Source organism: Balaenoptera physalus (genome assembly GCF_965194825.1).
Source record: "Balaenoptera physalus genome assembly, chromosome: 15".
NCBI classification, from domain to species: domain Eukaryota; kingdom Metazoa; phylum Chordata; class Mammalia; order Artiodactyla; family Balaenopteridae; genus Balaenoptera; species Balaenoptera physalus.
Window position 1 is genome coordinate 44,448,863 of NC_138894.1, and position 26,732 is coordinate 44,475,594.

General features: G+C 37.1%; 1 protein-coding gene across 25 annotated transcripts in view; it reads left to right on the forward strand.

Annotated features, from left to right (window-relative positions):
• The window catches only part of WDPCP (WD repeat containing planar cell polarity effector), a 420,975-nt gene that overhangs the window by 264,210 nt on the left and 130,033 nt on the right, over positions 1-26,732 (forward strand). The window contains exon 16 of one of the 25 annotated variants that reach the window (XM_082426579.1): positions 8,263-8,372. The exons of 22 other annotated variants lie outside the window; for them this stretch is intronic. In XM_082426579.1, coding sequence (XP_082282705.1) covers positions 8,263-8,339 — 77 coding nt within the window. In that variant the 3' untranslated portion in view covers positions 8,340-8,372. Of the gene's footprint in view, positions 1-3; positions 4,650-8,200; positions 8,373-26,732 lie in introns of those variants that run through there. 2 more of the 25 variants (XM_082426591.1, XM_082426588.1) reach the window with 2 other exon arrangements.

The window sequence follows — 26,732 nt, forward strand, 5'->3', positions numbered from 1 at the left end:
TAGGACTTCCAAAACTATGTTGAATAAAAGTGGTCAGAGTGGATATCTTTGTCTTGTTCCTGTTTCAGTTTTTCACCATGGAGAATGATGTTAGCTGTGGGTTTTTCATATATGGCTTTTTTTATGTTGAGGTAAGTTCCCTCTATGCCCACTTTCCGGAGAGTTTTTATCATAAATCGTTGTTGAATTTTATCAAAAGCTTTTTCTGCATACGGATTTTATTCTTCAATTTGTTAACGTGGTGTATCATATTTATTGATTTACGGATATTGAAGAATCCTTGCATCCCTGGGATAAATCCCACTTGATCATGGTGTATGATCCTTTTAATGTATTCAGTTAGGATTTGGTTTGTTAGTATTTTGTTGAGGATTTTTGCATCTGTGTTCATCAGTGATATTGGCCTGTAATTTTCTTTTTTTGTGGTATCTTTGGTTTCAGTATCAGGGTGGCAGTGGCCTCATAGAATGAGTTTGGGAGTGTTCCTTCCTCTGCAATGTTAACTCTTCTCTAAATGTTTGATAGAATTTGCCTGAGAAGCCATCTGATCCTGGACTTTTGTTTGTTGGAAGTTTTTAAATCACAGTTTCAATTTCAGTACTTGTAATCGGTTTGTTCATATTTTCTATTTCCTCCTGGTTCAGTCTTGGAAGGTTGTACCTTTCTAAGAATTTGTCCATTTCTTCTAGGTTGTCCATTTTGTTGATGTATAGTTGCTTGTAGTCTCTTATGGTCCTTTGTATTTCTGTGGTGTCTGTTGTAACTTCTTTTTCATTTCTGATTTTATTGATTTGAGCCCTCCCTTTTTTTCTTCATGAGTCAATTTTGTTTATCTCTTCGAAGAACCAGCTTTTTAGTTTCATTGATCTTTTCTATTGTTTTTTTCTTCTCTATTTCATTTATTTCTGCTCTGATCTTTAATGATTTCTTTCCTTCTACTAACTTTGTGTTTTGTTTGTTCTTCTTTCTCTAGTTACTTTAGGTGTAAGGTTAGGTTATTTATTGGGGATTTTTCTTCTTTCCTGATGTAAGATTGTATTGCTATAAACTTCCCTCTTAGAACTGTTTTTGCTGCATCCCGTAGTTTTGGATTGTCATGTTTTCATTGTCATTTGTCTCTAGGTATTTTTTAGTTTCCTCTTTGATTTATTCAGTGATCCATTGGTTGTTTAGTAACATATTGTTTGACCTCCATGTGCTTGTGTTTTTTTCTTTTTTGCTTGTAGTTGATTTCTAATCACATAGTGCTGTGGTTGGAAAAGATGCTTGATGTGATTTCAATTTACTTAAATTTACTGAGGCTCACTTTGTGGCTCAGCATGTGATCTATCCTGGAGAATGTTCCATTTGCACTTAAGAAGAATGTGTATTCTGTTGCTTTTGGATGGAATGTTCTATAAATATCAATTAAGTCCATCTGATCTAATATGTTCCCTGTTGATTTTCTGTCTGGAAGAGCTGTCCATTGATGTCAGTGGGTGTTAAAGTACTCTACTATTATTGTGTTACTGTTGATTTCTCCTTTCATGGCTGTTAGCATTTGCCTTATATATTGAGGTGCTCCTATTTTGGGTGCATATATATTTACAATTGTTATATTTGCTTCTTGTATTGATCTCTTGATCATTTTGTAGTGTCCTTCCTTGTCCCTTGTAACAGTCTTTATTTTAAAGTCTATTTTGTCTGATATGAGTATTGCTACTCCTGATTTCTTTTGATTTACATTTGCATGGAGTATCTTTTTCCATCCCCTCACTTTCAATCTGTATGTGTCCCTAGATCTGAAGTGGGTCTCTTTTAGACAGCATATATACGGGTCTTGTTTTTGTATCCATTCAGCAAGCCTGTGTCTCTTGGTTGGAGCATTTGATCCATTTATATTTTAGGTAATTATCCATATGTATGTTCTTATTGCCATTTTGTTAATTTTGGATTTGTTTTTGTAGGTCTTTTTTCTTTGCTTCCTCTTTTGTTCTCTTCTCTTGGGATTTGATGACTATTTCTAGTATTGTGTTTGGACTGCTTTTTCTTTTTTGTGTTTGTATCTGTTGTAGATTTTTGGTGTGCAGTTCCCATGAAGTTTTGATACAGCAGTCTACATATATACAAGATTATTTCAAGTTGCTGCTCTCTTATTTCCAATATCCTGCATTTGTACTGTCCTCTTCTCATGATTGCTGGTTTTGATATCATATTTGTGTGTGGAGTCTTTCCTACCTTTAGCTTTCCCATTCGTAATTTTCTTGTTTCTGATTGTGGCCTTTTCTTTTCCACCTAGAGAAGTTCCTTTAGCATTTGTTGTAAGGCTGGTTTGGTGATGCTGAATTCTCTTAGCTTTTGCTTGTCTATGAAGCTTTTAATTTCTGTCAAATCTGAATGAAAGCCTCACTGGGTAAAGTATTCTCGGTTGTAGGTTTTTCCTTTTCATCACTTTAAATGTATGGTGCCACTCCCTTCTGGCCTACTGAGTTCCCACTGAAAAATCAGCTGATATCCTAATGGGGATTCCGTTGTATGTTGTTTGTTGCTTCTGCCTTGTTGCTTTTAATATTTTCTCTTTGTCTTTAATATTTTTTAGTTTGATTAATATGTCTTAGAATGTTCCTCCTTGAGTTTATCTTGCCTGGGACTCTTTACTTCCTGGACTTGAGTGAGTCTTTCCTTTCCCATGTTAGGGGAGTTTTCAGCTGTAATCTCTTCAAATATTTTCTCAGGCCCTTTCTCTCTGTCTTCTCCTTCTGGGACGCCTGTAATGCAAATGTTGGTGTGTTTAATGTTATCCCAGAGGTCTCTGAGACTGTCCTCATCTTTTTTTTCATTCCTTTTTCTTTATTCTGTTCTGCAGCAGTGATTTCCACCACTCTGTCTTCCAACTCACTTATTCGTTTTTCTGCCTTGTTTATTCTGCTGTTGATTCCCTGTAATATATTTTTCATTTCAGTTATTATATTGTTCATCTCTGTTTGTTAAGTCTTCTAGCTCTTTGTTAAACATATCTTGTATCTTCTTGGTTTGTACCTCCATTCTTTTTCCGAGATCTTGGATCATGTTTACTATCATTACTCGGAATTCTTTTTCAGGTAGACTGCCTATCTCCACTTCACTTAATTGTTCTTCTGGGGTTTTATCTAGTTCCTTTGTCTGGACCATAGACATTTGTCTGGACAATGTCTCTGTCGTTTCATTTTGTCTAACTTTCTGTGTTTGTGGTTTCCTTTCCACTGGCTGCAGAGTTGTAGTTCCTATTGCTTCTGGTGTTTGCCTCCTGTTGGGTGAGGTTGGTTCAGGGGCTTGTGCAGGCTTCCTAGTGGGAGGGACCGATGCCTGCCCACTGGTAGGTGGAGCTGGGTCTTGTCCCTCTGGTGGTCATGGTCATGTCAAGGGGTGTGTTTAGAGGTGGCTGTGAGCTCAGTACAGCTTAGGCAGCCTGTCTGCTGATGGGTGGGGCTGTGTTCCCACCCTGCTGGTTGTTTGGCCTGAGGTGTCCCAGCACCGGAGCTGCAGGCTGTTGGGTGGGGCCAGGTCTTGGTGCCAAAATGGCGACCTCCAGGAGCGCTCACACCCATCAGTATTTCCTGGGACCTCCGTCACCAGTGTTCTTGCCCCCACAGTGAGCCACAGCTGACCCCTGCTTCCCCAGGACACTCTCCAAGACCTGCAGGTGAGTTTAGCCCTGGCTCCTGCTTTGTGTGGGTCCCAGTGCATGTGAAACCTTGTGTGTGCCTTCCAAGAGTGGAGTCTCTGTTTCCCCCAGTCCTGCGGAGCTCCTGCATTCAAGGCCCGCTGGCCTTCAAAGCCAAATGCTCTAGCCTAAATGGGGATGTGGCTCAGAACTCACTCCTGTGGGAGAACCTCTGTGATATATTTTCCAGTTTGTGGGTCGCCCACTCGGTGGGTATGGGATTTGATTATATCATGAAAGTGCCCCTCCTACCATCTGGTTGTGGTTTCTTCTTTGTCTTTGGATGTAAAATATCTTTTTTGGTAGGTTCCAATCTTTTTTGTCGGTGGTTGTTTAGCAGTTAGTTGTGATTTTGGTGTTTTCATGAGGGGGTGAGCTCAACTTCTTCTACTTTGCCATCTTGTCCACAATCAAGGGGCTGCTTTTAGTTTGGATGCTTTATGCCTCTTTCCTCAGCATGTGCTGGCTGTTATCCCCTTGAAATAGGGGTGTACAGGTGTGGCGGCCTGTGCATGCTCCCAGGATGGCGGGTACAGCAACCTGCACCTGTGCCCACATCTCTTAGTGGAGGCGGCTGCCTGCGCACTCCCACAACAGCAGGAGCAGTGATTGGCACCTGTTCTCATGTCTCTTGGTGGTGGCAGCTCACACACTCCCAGGACAGTGAGGACAGTGACTAGCGTCTTCTTGTGGGTCTCATAGCAGCAGCAGCGGTCCATGCACTCATGGGACAGTGGGGGTAGTGATTGGCACCTACTTGCAGGACTCTTAGTGGTGGCAGCAGCATATGCCCATCTCTGGAACCCAGGAAGGCACTGATGGCTCGCACCCACCCCCGGAGCTCATGTAGATGGTGTCCTGTTGCCTGAGAGTGCACACAGAGAAAGAGGCTCCTATGGAGGTCCCACTCCCACCCCTCTCCCTCGCACCCCCAATGGAGCCTTGCCTCTGTGGCGGGCCCTAGCTTCTTCTGAATGTACCCTTAGTTGCCACACTCCAGCCTCTTCAGGCTGTGTCCATACAGCCAACTGTGGTCCTCTCCCAGGTCTGAGCTCCAAAGCCTGAGCTTCAGCACCCAGCCCCTGCCTGCACCAATGGTTGAGCGTCTGAGGCTGAGGAGCACAGGGTGGCAGTACCAACCATTTCTGCATGTCATTCTTCATTTTGCCTACTGCAGACTGGTTGCTGCGCTCTCCTCTGAGGCTCCAAAGCCACTCCTCCATCCAGGCTGATCTCCCCACCGGTGAGGGGACTTCCCAGGGTGCAGGAACCTGTCCTCCTTCACAGCTCCATCCCTGGGGCACAGGTCCTGTCCCGATTCCTTTTGCTCTTTTTCTTTTTTCTTTTGTCCTACCCAGTTACGTGGAGGTTTTCTTGCCCTTTTGGAAGTTTGAAGTCTTCTGCCAGCATTCAGTAGATGTTCTGTACAAATCATTCCACTTGTAGATGTATTTTTTATGTATTTGTCGGAGGCAGTAAGCTCCACTTCCTGCTCCTCTGCCATCTTGATCCCCCCCTTAACACAATTTTGAACAAAAAATTGTAAGACATTTAATGAAATAAAGTATGACCCATAAACAGTAAAAAAAAAAAAAAAAAAAAAAAAAAAAAAAAGCAATCACTAGAAACAGACTCTGAGGAAGCCCAGATGTTGGACTTAATAAACAGAGACTAAATTGAATCCATAGCACTTGGTATAGACCTTTGCACAATAAGTAACTCAATAAGTATTTGTTGAATGAATGAATACAGGAGTGCATGAGGAAAGAGTTATAATACAAAATTAAAATGGAAAAAAAAGGAAAAGTAGAAAATTTAAGAAGTCAGTGAGCAGACGGTTTTTCAGGGGAAAAAAGCCTTTTAAGCATAGATAATTTGTATATCCCTGTACCAATCCACACTGTCTTTCGTCACAAAATTTGTGTAAGAAATACCTAATAGATATCTTCCCCTGCCTTGTTTTTCTTCAAAATTTCCTTAGCTGTTCATGTACTATGCTCTGCCATATGAGCTTCACTGAGAATTACCTTGTCAAGTTTCATGAAAACTTCACAGGTATTTTAAGTGAAATTGCATTAAGCTAACATTGTCATCCTTACAGTATTGAATATTCCTGTCATGAATGTGGCATACTCTCCTTTTATCAGGTCTTTGACTGTCTTTAATGATGTTCATTAATTTCTCATAATTGTCCTGCACATCTTTTATTAATATTTATTCCTATGACCTTGTTTTCTGTTGATATTATGTTTCTTTTTTATTGATTTTCAACTTTAATGAGATATAATTGACATACAACATTGTGTAAATTAAGATGCACAATGTGTTTTTGATACACTTATATATTGCAATATGATTACCACCATAGTGTTGGCTAACACCTCCATCACATCAGATAATTACCATTTCTTTTTTGTTGTGAGAATAAACTCTACTCTCGTAGTGATTTTTAATAAAGCAATACAGTACTGTTAACTATAATCACAATGTTGTGCGTTAGGTACCCAGAACTTATTCATCTTATAACTGGAAATGTGTACCTTTTGACCAACATCTCCCCAATTCCCTTACCCCTCAGCCCCTGGTAACCACCATTGTATTCTATTTCTACAAGATCAGCTTTTTAAGATCCACATATAAGTGGTATTAAGTACTATCTGTCTTCCTCTGTCTCACTTATTTCATTTAACATAATGCTTTCAAGGTCCATCCAAATGCCACAAATGGCAGGATTTCCTTCTCCTCATGGTTGAAGAATATTCCATTGTATGTAGTTATATACACACACAGCCTCTTCTTTATCCACTCATCCGTTGAGGGACATTTAGGTTGTTTCTGTGTCTTGGTTATTGTGAACAATGCTGCAGTAAACAAGGGAGTGCAGATATCTTTTCAATATCCATTTAATTGCCTTTGTATATATACCCAGATGTGGAATTTCTGGATTGTATGGTAGTCCTATTTGTAATTTTTTGAGGAACTTCCATACTGTTTTCCATATTGCCTGTACCAGTGTACATTCTCACCAACAGTACACAAGGGTTCTCATTTCTCCATGTCATCACCAACACTTATTATCTCTTCTTTTTTGATGATAGCCATTCTAAAAAGTGCAAGATGATAACTCATTGTCGGTTTGATTTGCATTTTCCCTGGTTAAAAGTAGTGTTGAGCACCTTTTCGTGAACATGTTGGCCATTTGTATGTCTCTCTAGGAAAAATGCCTATTCAGGTCTTCTGCCGATATTTTCAATTGTTTTTACTGTTTCTTTTGCTGCACAGAAGCTTTTAAGTTTGATGTAGTTCCACTTATCTTTGTCGCTCGTGCTTTTGCTGTCATTTCAAAAATAATGATTGCCAAAACCAGTGTCACAGAGCTTTTTCCCTATGTTTTCTTCTAGGAGCTTTATGTTTGCAGTTCTTATGTTTAAGTCTAATCCATTTTGAGTCAATTTTTGTGAGTGGTGTAAGATAAGGGTGCAATTTCACTTCTCTGCATGCAGTTATCCAGTTTTCCCACTAACATTTATTGAAGAGACTATCCTTTCCCTGTTGAGTATTCTTGACTCCCTTGTCAGATATTAGCTGATGTATCTATCTATTCTATTCCATTGATCTACATGTCTATTTTTATGCCAGTACCATACTGTTTTGATTACTATAGCTTTATAGTATAGTTTGAAATCAGGAAGTGTGCTGCCTCCAGCTTTGTTCTTTGTCAGGATTTGTCTATTCAAGGATTTTTGGGGTTCCACACAAATTTAAGGATTGTTTTTCCTATTTCTGTGAAAAATACCATTGGAACTTTTTATAGGGGTTGCATTGAATCTGTAGATAGCTTGGGGTAGTATGGTCATTTTAACAGTATTAATTCTTCTAATCCATGAAGATGAGCTATCTTTCCATTTGTGTCATTTTCAATTTCTTTCATCAAAGTCTTATAGTTTTCAGTGTATAGATCTTTAATATCTGTGGTTAAATTTATTCTCATTTTTTATGTAGTTGTAAATGGGACTGCTTTCTTAATTTCTCTTTCTCATAATTCATTACTAGTATATAGAAACTCAGCTGATTTTTGTTTATTGATTTTGTATTCTCTAACTTTACTGAATTATTTTATTAGTTCCAACATTTTTTTTGGTGGCCTCTTTAGTTTAGTTTCTCCATATAATATGTCATCTGCAAAATGAGCCAGTTTTACTTCTTCCTTTCTGAATTTAATGCCTTTTATTTCTTTTTCTTGCCTGATTGCTCTAGCTAGGACCTCCAATACAATGTTGAATCAAACTTGCCAGGGTAAAATGAGCTTCATTGGTAGTGTGCTAGTGGTGGTATAATGCCATCACAATGTTAAGTATGTAACAGTCAAGGCTGCTGTAGCCAGAGACCACAATGATTTAAGAAAGAATTTTATTGGGAGGTGGTAAGGACTGGTAAGGCATCCTGGTATCAGATTACTAGGCTCCTTCTATCATGTTGTTTTGTTATATCTAGGGTATTTTTTCTGTATCTTTGAAGATTTACAGTCCTGCCTTCAAGAAAGAGGAAAAAGAAGGAAGGCACACTCTTTTCTCATTTAGGTACAACCCAGGAGTTGTTACACATCACTTCTACTCGTATCCCATTGGACAGATCCTGGTCACGAAGCTACACCTAACTGTAAGAAAGTCTGGGAACTATCTTAATTGAGGTGAGCATACACCCAGCAAAACACCTATAACTAAAAGCAAACACCACTTAGGGGGAAAGCTACATACAAGTTCATCTGTTACAATGAATTTTGAAGAATAGTATTTAGAAGAAGAAAATAAGCAAAATGGGGGGACAACTTCCTCTATATAATCCTCATATGCACAGAAATGGTAATAATTTAAAAACCCTATTCAAAAATAATTCCCAGCTGCAAGTAATGTGGCTGTCTGAATATTAAGAAATTCTTCCAAGTGCATTATATTTCCAAATACACTTATCATATATGATCTTTCAGATACTATGCTATAAAAGGCTGTAGCTTTGTAAGTTGCCATCTCCTTTTAAAATATATTTTTAAATTGATATGAAAGATTATTTGTGCATAGTGATGAACTTTAGAGCATACAATATTAAAAATATAGTATAAAGATTACTCATTATATTGGGGACTTCCCTGGCTGTCCAGTGGTTAAGACTCCACGCTTCCACTGCAGGGGGCGCAGGTTCGATCCCTGGTCAGGGAACTAAGATCCTGCATGCTGCACAGTGTGGCAAAAAAAAAAAAAAAAAAATTACTCATTATATTCACCCAGAGATAACTGATAATATTAGTCGCTTATTTCTTTTTCTTATGCATATATTTAACAAAACTCAAGTCATTTATTTATCTTCCTTTTTGTTACCCAGTGGTATATTGTGCCTACATTCCCATGTCATTAAACACCATTCAAAAGCCTGAATTTTTTTTAAGTTATCTTCTTCCTAAATGCCTTATTGGTTTTACTATAAAATCATGGTACCATTGTAAAAGTGTATAAAATTATACCTATAGACTATAAAAGCATGAAAGTTAAGACTCTCTTATACTTAAAATCTCATTAATATAAAATTATTCTAAAATTAAGCTACAAAAAGTTTTTAATTCTACAAAAATTTGAAGTTGTGGTTAACTGTTTACCTACATTGTGGTTTAGAAGCTATATTACTTGTTTGACTTAGGAGATATATTCATGCCAACCTACTTTTGGCTCTACTTTACCTATCTTATATTAATTGTGTCATGATGTCAGTTTTGACCTATACCTTCCCACCTCTAGGCATCTTTGCCAAAAGACATAACCCTAAACCCTTCATAATTATAAGTACATCAAAGACTAACTGCTTTGCTTAGCTGCAGAGATCTATACAAGACTGTATCACTTGTATAACTTAAAAGAGACTTAAAGTTTTCAGTAAAATTCCTAAGAATGCATGATTATCCAACCTTTGTTACTTTCTGTAGTGACATAATGTTGTCAATCACAGAATGTGACATATTAAATAATATCAATTCTTAATTACCTTACATATAGATTTTCTCTAAATTAGGTATTGATTATCAGGTCAAACCTTTCTATCATTTAAATATTTAACATGCTTTTGAATTCTGAAATACTAAATCACAATATTATGAAACAAGGTGTCATCTTTTCAGGACTCACCTAGTCATAAATTGACAGTAACTTAGCAAAAGATAACAATAATCTTTTCCTATGGAGAAAGGTGCAAACATTAAACTATTTGGGCTTTTCCCTACTTTTTCTCCTTTTCAGAAAGGAGTCAATGTCTCAAACCTTCTTCTCTGACTTACTTATTAGTTAGAGTAGTAAACTGTGCTGATACAGGACAGAATTATTCCCAATTAAATTTTCTGCAAGTAAATAATGAAGAATTTTCCCTGAGGATTGGTATGTTATATTAAGAGTAGCTAATGAAACCATGAAGATAAGAATAAATGGAATATGTGCTAACTTGGCTAGTATGGAGTACAGCAAAAAAATCTTGTATCAATAATCCCGAAATGTGGATAGACAAATAGATTCATGCAGTACGATGCTACAAACTTTAAGATTACTAAGGTGGCAGTCAGGAAAGCTGAGTTCTAGTTTTGGTTAAACTAGTCAAGACTAACCATCTGACATCTTAAGTCACTTTTTGGGGTCTCAGTTTGCTCAACTGTAAAATAAGATATAACTAGAAGAGTCTAAGTCTTTTCAGCACTAAAATTCTATGTATATGATGATATATGATTAGACAGAACCCAAATTAAAACACTACAAAATTCTAGACAACATACAACTCTGTGAAAAAAAAATCATTTATGCATATCCACCTAATAGTACAAACCCATACTGAAAAAATAAGTTTGAATATTCTCTTAGAAGGTGAACTGCTTTATTCAAAAACACTTATGGGGACTTCCCTGGCAGTGCAGTGGTTGAGACTTCGCCTTCCAGTGCAAGGGGTGTGAGTTTGATCCCTGGTCAGGGAGCTAAGATCCCACATGCCTCATGGCCAAAAAACCAAAACATAAAACAGAAGCAGTATTGTAACAAATTCAATAAAGACTTTAAAAGTGGTCCACATCAAAAAAAAATCTTAAAAAAAATACTTTTGAATTAAATCCTCTTAAATACTGCCTTTAAAAGACTTACTTTATGCTGAAATTTACTCTAGCATGAAGACATAACATCAGGGTGTCCAAGCAAAGGAGCTAATACAGAAACTGAGTAACTTCTAAATAAACAGAATGATTTCACATATATTCGCTAACAAAAGTCATAAAATTATTGAACTTTAGAGCTGAATTTGGACCTCTTAACAGATATTTTACATGTATTAAATTCCCTTCATAATGTGTCAGAATTTATATCAATTCTTCCTATATTCTTACCATGTCCCCAAGATGTCTCTTTTCACAAAAGAAAGTATTTGTTATACAGTTGGTATATAAGGTTTATGAGTTAAAATCATGCATCTGCCTTATCAAAATTAAGTAGTATGTTTACCTGTTTTTAACCATTTTTATAGTTCACAAAATGGCTTCATGTAACTATAAATCTATATTCTCAATGGGAGTAAAGGAAGAGTCAGGGTTTTTCTAGTGACTTACATCCCTTAGGCTTAAAGAAAATAAAATGCCCTTCATTCCCAGGTCTAATCATCCTACAATTTGCTATGGGGTAGAATTCAGTTTATAGCCGATCTACTTCAGCCCCCACAACAGACATACATATCTACAAAACTTTCAAGAAATACAGATGTCAGTAACTCATCAAGTATTCCAGTGATGCACTAGGGCTGGCTCCTGTGGCCTTCCAAGTGCCAATAAAGGGTATCTCTTCCGAATTCTAAGTTCAGGGACATCATGTTGGTAGCTCAAAACTGGCCATGGTAGGAATAATTTACACCACAGAAATCAAGAAACTGGTTGATTTGGGGACTTTTGTTTGGATTTGGTTTTTGAAGAGCTGGTTGTTAGTCATTTAATGGCACGTTAACTGAGGTAATCCCAGGTTATGGTTCCTGAAGCCAAGTGTCCACTATCAAAGAAAAGACCTATAACTGTTCCTGATTCTACAACTCCTGGAACTGAATTTTTAACATTCATATATCCTTCTCCAGATGTATATAAGAGGGAGTAGGGTCCATATCATACATAATTTATTGCTTGTCTTTGAACCTATATAGCAATGTTGTCCAATAGAAATACAATGCAAGCCACATACATAACCTTAAATTTTCTACTATATGTTAAAAGTACATCTCAAATTAGATGTTAAATTTTCATCAGAAATACTTTATCTGTATTTAGATTTCATAAAATTTTCAGTTGAAGAAGTAATTTCATGTACCCAAGTTGGTCCATACATTCTTAAAAGTTTTACAATTACTAAACTGAGTATCAGTTTTTAAATTTAAAATTTTTTAAATAAATTAAAAAAATTTTTCCTTAGTCTTACTAGCCATGTTTGGAGAGTTCAATAGCCACACATAGTAGTAGTTACCATATTGGACAGCAGCTGTACAGCATCAGCACCTCAGGGGTTTTCCAGAAGCTTGAGCCTTATGCTGTGCTAGCTTGATGAGTGGAATCAAATGGATTATTTCAGTTTTCAGTGCCTCGTTTTCTGAGACAATAATAATCTTAGAGGAATAATCAATCAATAATTATAACTATTTAATAATAGACATTCTAATGATTGCAATAATCAGGAAATCACTCACATGATATAGCAGCTGCCACTTGTGGCATGTCAGCTTATTTAAAAACCAACTCATCAAGCAGTAGCTCATTTTGAAGAAGAGCTTAACCTTATTAGATGTTAGTAGCTATAAATGCTAAGCATTTATAGAGTGTTTTTCACCTTTAAAGGGCTTTACCAGTTGTAATTAATCTTATAACATAATAATGTATCATTCCTGTTAGTGAATTCCTGAGGTCAAAGAAGGCCTTTCTGCATAACAAAAACCTTCAATCTACTTGTCATATACTCTATATACTACAATGTATATAAATTAAAGTGTTAATACCTCATTCTTGAGAATTGAACAAGACAAAATATTCACTTTAAGTAACTTCTGATCCTGAGTACAATAAACTAATCTCAACAGAGAAAAATGGTGCTTCTATTATAATGTTCATCACTTGTGTATTGTCTGTGAAACTAACAAGAGTCAAGCACAGCTTTCTTGATTATATAAAAAAGATTTTTAAATCCCATTTTTATGGTACTTAACTTCTAAACTGCCATCAGAAGTATAGTAACACCATCCATTTTTATGGGCCTTCCCGTTTTCTAAGTGCTTACCTGCGTCATTTTATTATCTCAGCAACCCTAAAAGATAAATAGGACAGATGTTATGCCCATTTTTTGGATGAAATTCAGAAAGGCTGAGTGCCTTGTTTACATAATTACATACTCATCAGTGCAACAGCTAGAGCCCGAATTCAGGTCTTATGATTTTAGCCACCATTTATCAAGTGCATACTATAAACTGGAGAATATGTTGAACACCATGCATTATCTCATTAAATGGTCACAGCAATCTTAGATGAAGAAAGTATGCTGCAGAAAGATTGTTACATATAAGTCCTTTTTTCTCAAAGCATGTGTTCGTAACTTCTCTACTGTGCCGAATCTAGAAATGGACTATTATCAGGGTAGGAGAATAAAGGAACCAATCTTCATCAAAAATAAAAATTACTATATACTAACACATTATTTACCCAGCATAGTGCTAAGCTCTGCAATTACTGTCATGTTTCACATTTATAACAACCAACCATAAGAGTTAAGTATTAGTTTTCCCGTTTATAAGTGAGGACAAAGACTCAAAGTGACAGAAGCAGAATTGAAAACCATTCCTATTTGCCTCCTAATCTCATACTCCGAACCACTCTGCCATTCTGCTTTTTTATTTCAAGTCCACTGTAATTTCCCATATTCCTTACTGCCTAATGTTACTTTTTACTTATTTTTTGAGTTGTTTTGCTTTTTGTGGGATTTCTTTTTTGGGGTTTTTTTTGGCATTAAAAAAAGATAGGTTTTCTTTGTCATCTTTGTTTACCATATTATCCTAACAGTGCCAAACGCGAGCAGGTACACCATTTTCATAGCATAATGCAGGAAAGTAGCTTTGAGCAGTGTGTCATACAATCTCTATAACAACTTTGAGCAGTGAGCTGGAAGATTATAGTACTACTGTGGAACTGAATTTCTTTACCTTAGCCTTTGAGCTGAACAGTTCATTCACCTATTCAGTGGTAAACTTCAGCAATTTCTTCAAAGTTAAAGGAAATTGACTTGTTCGTTCAGTAGGTATTTTGATTTAAAGATGTATTTATAATAACAAAGTATGAGATAGAGGCATTATTACAGTAAATTTGCTTATAATGTAGCTAAATAATTTACATTAGTGGAGACCATTAAGTGTGGGTGAAGAGTGATTGCTTCAGTCAGAAAAATTCTTTTTTTCTACATTACCTGAAATTCTTACAAACTTCTCATTTCATGTTGCCTTAGTAATCAGAAATAAAAGTGTTTAGATCTTCATAACACTTTTTCATAACAAATGGCATGTTAACCTAAGCACTGTAAATACTTTGGGGCAAATTTGTTAAAATTCAATTAGTTCTTTTTTCTTTATTTTCTAAATTCCATAATTAGATAGTTACCGTGTTCCTGGTCAGACTGCCTCTAAGAAGGAAGTAAAACAAGTTTGTGCACATACATTCATATGCAGGGTCAAAGGTGAAGACAAAAAGTGAAAGAAAAACATGTTGTTTCTAGTAAAACTCTTTCCTTATCTAGAATTAGGTGTACTCATAAATGTATGCACTATAATAATGTGTAGAGATGACTGTTTCATTATTTTTTTATAAAATTTATAGTTTTTTCAAGCTAATAGTCTAGATATTTGGAATGCATTCATTTAAGCAGAAGAGATAGCTGGCAAATGTTTTATGTCAGGTGGTATGCATGTTAAGTTTATAACCTTTCTTCTCTTTATTCAATGTAAGTTAACTTGATGTGACAGGGTGTGATATATCACAGAGATGACTCAGGTCAGGAATTTCAAGAAATCTTAAAAACAATACCTTTTAAAAGGACTTAAATAAATAGTACTTAAAGATCTGTAGAGTATATAGTCTTTTTTTTTTTTTTAATACCCTGTTATCTATCAAAGAATTGAGTTCAACTGCTTAAACGTTTAGGAAAGTCTTTTACTCAGAAAAAAGTAAATATCTGCCAATTAGGGTAGGGGAGAAATCTCTAGGTTCCTTTACCATTAGAGTGCCTACCAGCAGATACATCTGTTTATTTAGAATTTATACATCTATTTGTTGACCAAAAAATTCAATGATAAATTTATATTTCCATCACCTGCTTTTCCTTTTTTTCTGAAGCCTTTGCAATTATATAGCTATCATTACAAACTCCTGTCCCAAAGCATGGGGTTTCAACGAAGAATATGGTTAGATCACAAGATTTGCTTCTAAAGGGCTGAATTTTGGTTCTATCATAGGAAAACAAGTGTGTACTTCAGTAAGTGGTAAAGTATGACATACATTTGGAGGAATGTACATACTGTAAGTTTTCAGCTCAGTAAACATACCCATATAACCAGCATCCAGATAATGGAAATGAACTTCATCAGCACTCTAAAAAGGCTCCCTTGTCCCAACTTCTCACGCCTCCGAAGGATAAACATTTCTGACTTCTAGTAGTACAAGTCAGTCTTACTTGATCTTGTAAGAGAATCATCTGTCCTTCTCTGGAAATAGGTTCACTCATAAATATATGTACTTTAGTAATGTACGGAGATGACTAGTAGGCTCTTTTTTGGGCAGGGTTGGGGTCTGACTTATTTCACGTAACATTACTTTTGTGAAATGCACCCATATTATTATGTATATTATTCCATTGTATATAGCAATATATAACAAAATGTAATCATTTTGTCACTGATGGATATTTCAGTTGTTTCCAGTTTGGGCTTTTATAAATGTTCTTCTAAATATCCTTTGTGAATATACCTATCCATTTCCACATACATTCAACTTTAGTAGATACCTCCAAAGATTTCTTCAGTAGCTGAAACAATTTACATTTTTGTTATCAGTACATGAGAACTACAGTTTAGCCTCATCTTTGCCAACAGTTGTTATCCCCTGCCACCATTTTACTCATTCTGAAGGGTGGATAGTGGTATTACATTATAGATTTAATTTGTATTTCCCTGATGACTCAGGAAATTGAGCATCCAGTTACATGTTTATCAGAAATTTGAGTATGTTTTGTGAAGTGCCTGTCAAGACTTCTGATCATTATTCCATTGCATTATCATTCTTTTTTCTTATGATTTTTCAGGAGTCCTTTATATAATCCTGACATTACTGCAAATATTTTCTACCACTCTTGGGTTCCCTTTTTTGCTTTTTTAATATTGTATTTTGATGAGCAGAAGTTTTTAGTAGTAATGTGCTACATTTCCCATTTTTTTCCATTATGTTGATTACATTTTGTGCCCTGTTTAAAAAAGTTTGTAGAGATATCTTATGTTATAAAGAGATATCTTCTATTTTCTTTAAGATCTTTGTCTTACGTTTTTTTTAAGTCTTTATTGAATTTGTTACAATATTGCTTCTGTTTTATGTTTTGGTTTTTTGGCTGCAAGGCATGTAGGATCTTAGCTCTCTGACCAGAGATCAAACCCACACCTCCTGCATTGAAAGGCAAGTCTTAACCACTGGACCACCAGGGAAGTCCCTGTCTTACCTTTTATATTTAGATCTATAATCCATATAGAATTGGTTTTTGTATACACTGTTGGGCAGGGTTTTAAAAATGTGTGTTTTAACCAAATGGATATCCACAAGAACCAGCAGAACTTATTTTCATCCTTTCTCTATTGCACTGCAGTGGCACCTTTGTTGTAAATCAGGTAACTACACTATATCTATTATCATTGTTTCAATTACTATAGATTTGTAAAAGGTCTGGGTTTCTAGTTATGTAAGTCTTCTAGCTTTGTTTTTGTTCAGAATTGCCTTGACTATTCTTAGTCCTTTGCACTTTCATTTCCATTTTATAAACAACTGTCAATTTACACAAAAAATATTGTTAGGACTTTAATTGGGTTTGCATTGAATCTATAATCAGCTTATGAAGAACTGACATCTTGAGAACACTGAGTCTTCCACATGCTATATGTCTTTCCACTTATTTAATTACTTTTTCCTAATATTTCATAATTTTCAATGCAGAGGTTCTTAAATTTATTTCTAAATATTTAGGATATTTATGCTATTGTTAATGGCATATTTTGTTTCATTTTCTGTATGCTTTTTTTTAATATAAGCATAAAATAAGTCTTAGTATATTTGTCTCATATGCACTGATTTAAAAAAAAAGACTGAGCAGATACATAGAGCATCGAGAGGGAAATAAAGGGCGGCTCAGGAGGTTACTTGAGAGAGACTATGTTCCTTGAAACCAACAATCAAAACTAATAACCAATTTATAGTGGTCCTTGTCTAGTAGTGGCCCATACCTGAACCACCTGTGAATTGGTTTCTGTTGTCTATCTGATCTCTGGTTTTTCATTGGTATGATCTTCTCTCTTGGCTTTGCCAGTTATTTTTATTGAATTCTAATTCTTGATTTCAAAAAATTATAGAGTCATCCATAATGTTATATTCCTCTTTCCTTTTCCTCTGCTAGGTAGAAAGAATGATGGATGACAACCTTAATCCAATCAGAGACTGTGCTAAATAAATGCTGGGTTGTAATTTTGATAAAATTCAGTCTACCTCCAGCCTTCCTCTATATCTATAATGTGTGTGTGTACATACATATACAAAGACATATATAATAATGTTATATGTAGTCTGTATTACATAATTCATGTGTCACTAAAATGGAACAGATAAATACTTTAAAATTTTGTACAGATTTCTATTTCTTCTTAGATGGGATACTGGTGTGCTGCACACTCTTCCACCCTACCTGAAAGCAAAATTTACTCCTTTTTTTCTTTACATATTTTTTTATTGAAGTATAGCTGATTTACATTGTTGTGTTACTTACTGCTGTAGAGCAAAGTGATTCAGTTATACCTATATATATTCTTTTTTTTAATATTCTTTTCCATTATGGTTTATCATACGATATATTTTTTTACATCTTTATTGGAGTATAATTGCTTTACAATGTTTTGTTAGTTTCTGCCGTGTAAGTGAATCAGCTACATGTATACATATGTCCCCATACCCCCTCCCTCTTAAGCATCCCTCCCACCGTCCCTATCGCACCCCTCTAGGTGGTCACAAAACACCTAGGTGATATACCTGTGCTATGCAGCTGATTCCCACTAGCTATCTATTTTACATTTGGTAGTGTATATATGTTAATACTACTCTCTCACTTCGTCCCAGCTTACCCTTCTCTCTCCCCGTGTCCTCAAGTCCATTCTCTATCTCTGTGTCTTTATTCCTTTCCTGCCCCTAGGTTCACGAGAACCATTTTTTTTAGATTTAGATAACGCATATAGCGTTAGCATACAGTATTTGTTTTTCTCTTTCTGACTTACTTCACTCCGTATGACAGACTCTAGGTCCATCCACCTCACTACAAATAACTCAATTTCGTTTCATTTTATGGTAATATTCCATTGTATATATGTGCCACATCTCCTTTATCCATTCATCTGTCGATGGACATTTAGGTTGCTACCATGTCCTGGCTATTGTAAATAGTGCTGCAATGAACATTGGGGTACATGTGTCCTTCTAAACTGTGGTTTTCTCAGGGTATATGCCCAGTAGTGGGATTGATGGGTTGTATGGTAGTTCTATTTATAGTTTTTTAAGGAACCTCCATACTGTTCTCCATAGTGGCTGTATCGATTTACATTCCCACTAACAGTGCAAGAGGGTTTCCTTTTTTCCACACCCTCTCCAGCATTTACTGTTCGTAGATTTTTTGATGATGGCCATTCTGACTGGTGTGAGGTGATAGATACCTCATTGTAGTTTTGATTTGCATTTCTCTAATGATTAGTGAGGTTGAGTATTCTTTCATGTGTTTGTTGGCAATCTGTATATCTTCTTTGGAGAAATGGCTATTTAGGTCTTCTGCCCATTTTTGGATTGGGTTGTTTGTTTTTTTTGATATTGAGCTGCATGAGCTGCTTGTAAATTTTGGAGATTAATCCTTTGTCAGTTGCTTCATTTGCAAATGTTTTCTCCCATTCTGAGTATTGTCTTTTCATCTTGTTTATGGTTTCCTTTGCTGTGCAAAAGTTTTTAAGTTTCATTAGGTCCCATTTGTTTCTTTCTGTTTTTATTTCCATTACTCTAGGAGGTGGGTCAAAAAGGATCCTGCTGTGCTTTGTGTCATAGAGTGTTCTGCCTATGTTTTCCTCGAACAGTATTATAGTGTCTGGCCTTACGTTTAGGTCTTTAATCCATTTTGAGTTTATTTTTCTGTATGGTGTTAGGAAGTGTTCTAATTTCATTCTTTTCCATGTAGCTGTCCAGTATTCCTAGCACCATTTATTGAAGAGACTGTCTTTCTTCCCTTGTGTAGTCTTGCCTCCTCTGTCATAGATTAATTGGCCGTAGGTTTGTGGGTTTATCTCTGGGCTTTCTATCCTGTTCCATTGATCTATATTTCTGCTTTTGTTCCAGTACCATACTGTCTTGATTACTGTAGCTTTGTAGTGTAGTCTGAAGTCAGGGAGCCTTATTCTTCCAGCTCTGTTTCTCTTTCTCAAGATTGCTTTTGCTATTCGGGATCTTTTGTGTTTCCATACAAATTGTAAAATTTTTTGTTCTAGTTCCTTGAAAAATGCCATTGGTAGTTTGATAGGGATTGCACTGAATCTGTAGATTGCTTTGGGTAGTATAATCATTTTCACAATGTTGATTCTCCCAATCCAAGAACATGGTATAATCTCTCCATCTGTTTGTATAGTCTTTGATTTCTTTCATCAGTGTCTTATAGTTTTCTGCATACAGGTCTTTTGTCTCAAGTAGGTTTATTCCTAGGTATTTGATTCTTTTTGTTGCAATGGTAAATGGGAGTGTTTTCTTAATTTCTCTTTTGATTTTTCATTGTTAGTGTATAGGAATGCAAGAGATTTCTGTGCATTAATTTTGTATCCTGCTACTTTACCAAATTCATTGATGAGCTCTAGTAGTTTCTGGTAACATATTTAGGATTCTCTATGTATAGTATCATGTCATCTGCAAACTGACAGTTTTACTTCTTTTCTGATTTGGATTCCTTTTATTTCTTTTTCTTCTCTGATTGCCACAGCTAAAACTTCCAAAACTATATTGAATAATAGTGGTGAGAGTGGGCACCCTTGTCTTGTTCCTGATCTTAGAGGAAATGGTTTCAGTTTTTCACCATTGAGAATAATGTTGGCTGTGGGTTTGTCGTATATGGCCTTTATTATGTTGAGGTAGGTTCCCTCTTTGCCCACTTTCTGGAGAGTTTTTATCATAAATACGTGTTGAATTTTGTCAAGCTTTTTCTGCATCTATTGAGATTATCATATAGCTTTTATTCTTCAATTTGTTAATATGGTGTATCACATTGATTTGCGTATATTGAAGAATCCTTGCATTCCTGGGATAAACCCCACTTGATCATGGTGTATGATCCTTTTAATGTGTTGTTGGATTCTGTTTGCTAGTATTTTGTTGAGGATTTTTTCATCTGTGTTCATCAGTGATATTGGCCTGTAGTTTCCTTTTTTTGTGACATCTGGTTCTGGTATCAGGGTGATGGTGGCCTCATAGAATGAGTTTGGGAGTGTTCCTCCCTCTGCAATATTTTGGAAGAGTTTGAGAAGGATAGGTGTTAGCTCTTCTCTAAATGTTTGATAGAATCCCCATGTGAAGTCATCTGGTCCTGGACTTCTGTTTGTTGGAAGACTTTTAATCACAGTTTCAGTTTCAGTGTTTGTGATTGGTCTGTTCATATTTTCTATTTCTTTCCTGGTTCAGTCTTGGAAGGTTGTACTTTTCTAAGAATTTGTGCATTTCTTTCAGGTTGTCCATTTTATTGGCACAGAGTTGCTTGTAGTAGTCTCTCATGATCTTTTGTATTTCTGCAGTGTTGTTGTTACTTCTCCTTTTTGATTTCTAATTCTGTTGATATGAGTCTTCTCCCTTTCTTTCCTGATGAGTCTGGCTAATGGTTTATCAATTGTGTTTATCTTCTCAAAGAACCAGCTTTTAGTTTTATTGATCTTTGCTATTGTTTCCTTCATTTCTTTTTCATTTATTTCTGATCTATATTTATGACTGCTTTCCTTCTGCTAACTTTGGGGGTTTTTTTTGTTCGTCTTTCTCTAATTGCTTTAGGTGTAAGGTTAGGTTGTTTGAGATTTTTCTTGTTTCTTGAGGTAGGATTGTATTGCTATAAACTTCCCTCTTAGAAATGCTTTTGCTGCATCCCATAGGTTTTGGGTCATCATGTTTTGTCATTTGCCTCTAGGTATTTTTTGATTTCCTCTTTGATTTCTTCAGCGATCTCTTGGTTACTTAGTAGTGTATTGTTTAGCCTCCATGTGTTTGTATTTTTTACAGGTTTTTTTTCCTGTAATTGATATCTAGTCTCATAGCGTTGTTTTCAAAAAAGATACTTGATATGATTTCAGTTTTCTTAAATTTACTGCGGCTCAATTTGTGACCCAAGATATGATCTATCCTGGAGAATGTCCCATGTGCATTTGAGAAGAAAGTGTATTCTGTTGTTTTTGGATGGAATGTCCTATAAATATCAATTAAGTCTATCTGGCCTAATGTGTCATTTAAAGCTTGTGTTTCCTTATTTATTTTCATTTTGGATGATCTGTCCATTGGTGTAAGTGGAGTGTTAAAGTCCCCTACTATGATTGTGTTACTGTCGATTTCCCCTATTATGGCTGCTGGCATTTGCCTTGTATTGAGGTGCTCCTATGTTCGGTGCATAAATATTTGCAATTGTTACAATTTCTTGGATTGATCCCTTGATCATTATGTAATGTCCTTCTTTGTCTCTTGTAATAGTCTTTATTTTAAAGTCTATTTTGTCTGATATGAGTATTGCTACCCCAGTTTTCTTTTGATTTCCACTTGCATGAAATATCCTTTTCTATCCCCTCACTTTCTGTCTGTATGTGTCCCTAGGTCTCTTGTAGACAGCATATATATGGATGTTGTTTTCGTATCCATTCAGCCAGTCTGTGTCTTTTGGTTGGAGCATTTAGTCCATTTACATTTAAGGTAATTGTTGATATGTATGTTCCTATTACCATTTTCTTAATTGTTTTGGGTTTGTTTTTGTAGGTCTTTTCCTTCTTCTGTGTTTCCTGCCTAGAGTGATTCCTTTTGCATTTGTTGTAAAGCTGGTTTGGTGGTACTGAATTCTCTTAACTTTTGCTTGTCTGTAAAGGTTCTAATTTCTCCATCAAATCTGAATGAGATCCTTGCTGGGTAGAGTAATCTTGTTTGTAGGTTCTTCCCTTTCATCACTTTAAGTATATCATGCCACTCCCTTCTGGCTTGCAGAGTTTCTGCTGAAAGATCAGTTGTTAACCTTGTGGGGATTCCCTTGTATGTATTTGTTGCTTTTCCCTTGCTGCTTTTAATATTTTTTGTTTATATTTAATTTTTGAAAGTTTGATTAATATGCGTCTTGGCGTGTTTCTCCTGGGTTTATTCTTTATGGGACTCTCTGCGCTTCCTGGACATGATCCACTATTTCCTTTCCCATGTTAGGGAAGTTTTCGACTATAATCTCTTCAAATATTTTCTCAGGCCCTTTCTTTTTCTCTTCTTCTTCTGGGATCCCTATAATTCGAATGTTGGTGCATTTAATGTTGTCCCAGAGGTGTCTGAGACTGTCCTCAATTCTTTTCATTCTTTTTTCTTTATTCTGCTCTGCAACAGTTATTTCCACTATTCTATCTTCCAGGTCACTTATCTGTCTTCTGCCTCAGTTATTCTGCTATTGATTCCTTCTAGAGTATTTTTAATTTCATTATTGTGTTGTTCATCATTGTTTGCTCTTTAGTTCTTCTAGGTTCTTGTTAAACGTTTCTTGTATTTTCTCCATTCTATTTCCGAGATTTTGGATCATCTTTACTATCATTACTCTGAATTCTTTTTCAGGTAGACTGCCTATTTTCTCTTCATTTTTTTGGTCTGGTGGTTTTTACTTTGCTCCTTCATCTGCTGCATATTTCTTTATCTTCTCATTTTGTTTAACTTACTGTGTTTGGGGTTTCCTTTCCGCAGGCTGCAGGTTCGCAGTTTCTCTTACTTCTGGTGTCTGTCCCCAGTGGATGAGGTCGGTTCAGTGGCTTGTGTAGGCTTCTTGGTGAGGGGGACTAGTGCCTGTGTTCAGGTGGGTGGGGCTGTGTCTTGTCCCTCTGGTGGGCAGGCCCATGTCTGGTGGTGTGTTTTGGGTTGTCTGTGAACTTAGTATGACTTTAGGCAGCCTGTCTGCTAATGGGTGGCAATGTGTTCCTGTCTTGCTAGTTGTTTGGCATGGGGCATCCAGTACTGGAGCTTGCTGGCCGTTGGCTGGAGCTGGGTATTGGCATTAAGACGCAGATCTCTGGGAGAGCTCTTGCCGATTAATATTACATGGGGACTGGAGGTCTCTGGTGGTCAACATCCTGGACTCAGCTCTCTCACCTCTGAGGCTCAGGCCTGACTCCTGGCCAGAGCATGAAGACCCTGCCAGCCACATGGCATGGAAGAAAAAGAAGAAAAAGAAAAAAAAAAACCGAACAGACAGAACCCCAAGACAAATGGTAAAAGCAAAACTAAACAGACAAAATCACACAAAGAAACATACATACACACACTCACAAAAAGAGGAAAAAAAAAAAGGAAGAGAGCAACCAAACGAATAAACAAACCCACAAATGAAAACACTAAAAACTAAACTAAGATAAACATAAAACCAAAAACAAATCAAACACAGAAAACAAACCCCAAGTCCACAGTTGCCCCCAAAGTCCACAGCCTCGATTTTGGGAACACTTGTTGTCTATTCAGATATTCCACAGATGTAGGATTTACCAAGCTGATTGCGGGAATTTAATCTGCTGCTCCTGAGGCTGAATGGAGAGATTTCCCGTTCTCTTCTTTGTTCACACAGCTCCTGGGATCCAGCTTTAGTTTTGTCTCTGCATGTAGGCTGCCCTCAGGCATCTGTTTCCTGCCCAGACAGGAGGGGGTTAAAGCAGCAGCTGATTAGGGCTATCTTGCTCACTCAGGCTTCGGAGAGAGAGAGGTACGGTAGTCAAAATTGGGATGTGGGGAGTGCCTGTGGCAGCAGAGGCAGAGTGAAATTGCAACAGCCTGAGGCGCATCGTGTGTTCTCCCAGGGAAGTTGGCCCTGGATCACGGGACCCTGGCAGTGGCGTGCTGCAGAGGCTCCTGGGAGAATGTGGGTAGTGACCTGCGCTTGCACACAGGGCCCTTGTTGGAAGCAGCAACAGTGGTAGCAGTCCATGCCCACCTCTAGGGTCCGAGATGATAGCCACAGCTCACACCCTTCTCTGGAGCTCGCTTAGGCAGTGCTCTGCCATCTGTGGGCACAAGGAGCAGGAAGCCCCTCTCCTTGTGGACCCTGAAACAATGGCCTCTTGCCTCTCCGGCAGTTCTAGACTTTTCCCTGGACTCCCTCCTGGCTAGCTGTGGTGCACTAGCCCCCTTCAGGCTGTCCTCATGCAGTCAACCCCAGTCCTCTCCCTGGGGTCTGACCTCCAAAGCCCGAGCCTCAGCTCCCAGCCCCCACCTGCCCCAACAGATGAGCAGACAAGCGTCTCAGGCTGGTGAGTGCTGGTTGGCACCGATCCTCTGTGTGGGAAACTCTCCACTTTGCCCTCCACACCCCTGTTGCTGTGCTCTCCTCTGAGGCTCCGAAGCTCCCCCTTGTCATTCCCTGCCAGTGAGGGGGCTTCCTAGAATGTGGAAACTTTTCCTCCTTCACAATTCCCTCCCAGAGATGCAGGTCCCATCACTATTCTTTTGTCTCTGTTTTTTCTTTTGCCCTACCCAGGTACGTGGGGATTTTCTTGCCTTTGGGCAAGTCTGAGGTCTTCTGCCAGCATTCAGTAGGTGTTCTGTAGGAGTTGTTCCACATGTAGATGTATTTTTGATGTATTTGTGGGGAGGAAGATGATCACCATGTTTTATTCCTGCACCATCTTGAAGGTTTGGCAAAATTTACTTTTAAAATACTTTCCTCTTTATATTGTCTCTTATCTTTCAAGTAACTTTACTGTTTAAAATTTTATTGGAGTATAGTTGACGATTCAGTTATACATATAATATATTCGTTCTTTTTCAGATGCTTTTCCCATATAGCTTATTACAGAATATTTGGAAGAGTTCCCTGTGCTATACAGTAGATCCTTGTTTGTTATCTGTTTTGTATATAGTATTGTATGTTAATCCCAAGCTCCAAATTTATCCTTTCCCCCGATGTTTCCCTTTGGTAACCATGTTTGTTTTCGAAGTCTATGAATCTGTTTTTTTTGTGTGTGTGTGAAGAAGTTCATTTATACCATTTTTATTTTAATTAGATTCCACACATGAGTGATATCATATGATATTTGTCTTTCTCTTATTTCATTTAGTATAATTTCTAGCTCCATCCATGTTCCTGCAAATGGCATTATTTTGTTCTCTTTTATGACTAATATTCAACTGTATATATGTACCAATTCTTCCCTATCCATTCCTATGCTGATGGACACTTAGGGTGCTTCCGTGTCTTAGCTATTGTAAATAGTGCTGCAGTGAACATTGGGGTACATGTATATTTTCAAATTATGGTTTTCCCTGGATATATGCCCAGGAATGGGATTCCTATATCATATGGTAGTTCTATTTTTAGTTTTTTAAGGAACCTCCATATTGTTCTCCATAGTGGTTGTACCAGTTTACATTCCCACCAACAGTTTAGGTGGGTTTGCTTTTCTCCACACCCTCTGCAGTGTTTATTGTTTGTAGACTTTTTGATGATGGCCATTCTGACTGGTGTGAGGTGATGCCTCATTGTAGTTTTGATTTGCATTTCTCTGACAAAATGTTGAGCATCTTTTCATGTGCTTTTTGGCCATCTATATATCTTCTTTGAAAAATGTCTGTTTAGATCTACTGCCCATTCTGTGATTAGTTATTTATATTGACATAGAGCTGCATAGGCTGTTTGTATTGTGTTGGCCAAAAAGTGCCTTTGGTTTTTAAGTACACATTTTTCATTTTCACCAAGAACTTTATTGAGCAATGTATTCACTCTTTTGGTCCACTACCTTCTGCCATTTTTCAGGCAACTTCATAATTCCATCTTCCCAAAACTTTTTATCTTTTTGAGCAAAGAACTGTTCAGGTGCCTTTTACAGTCTTCCAGGGAATTGAAATTTTTTCCATTAAGAGAATTTTGTGAAGACTGCAATAAATGGAAATCTGAAGGTGCAATGTCTGGTGAATACGGCAGATGAATCAGAACTTCCCAGCCAAGCTGTAACAGTTTTTGCCTGGTCATCAAAGAAACATGCAGTCTTGCATTATCCTGATGGTAGATTATACATTTTCTATTGACTAATTCCGGACGCTTTTCGTTGAGTGCTGCTTTCAGTTGGTCTAATTGGGAGTAATACTCATTGGAATTAATCATTTGGTTTTTTGGAAGGAGCTCATAATAGAGGACTCCCTTCCAATCCCCACCATATATTGATAAACAACATCACCTTCTTTGGATGAAGACTGGACTTTGGTGTGGTTAGTGGTGGTTCATTTCGCTTCACCATGATTTCTTGGGTTCCACATTATTGTACAGCAGGGTCCCCAACCCCCGGACCAGTATTGGTCTGCGGACCAGCCTGTTAGGAACCAGGCCGCACAGCAGGAGGTGAGTGGCAAGCAAGTGAAGCTTCGTCTGCTGATCCCCATTGCTCACATTACCGCCTGAACCACCCTCACCCCGTCTGTGGAAAAACTGTCTTCCATGAAACTGGT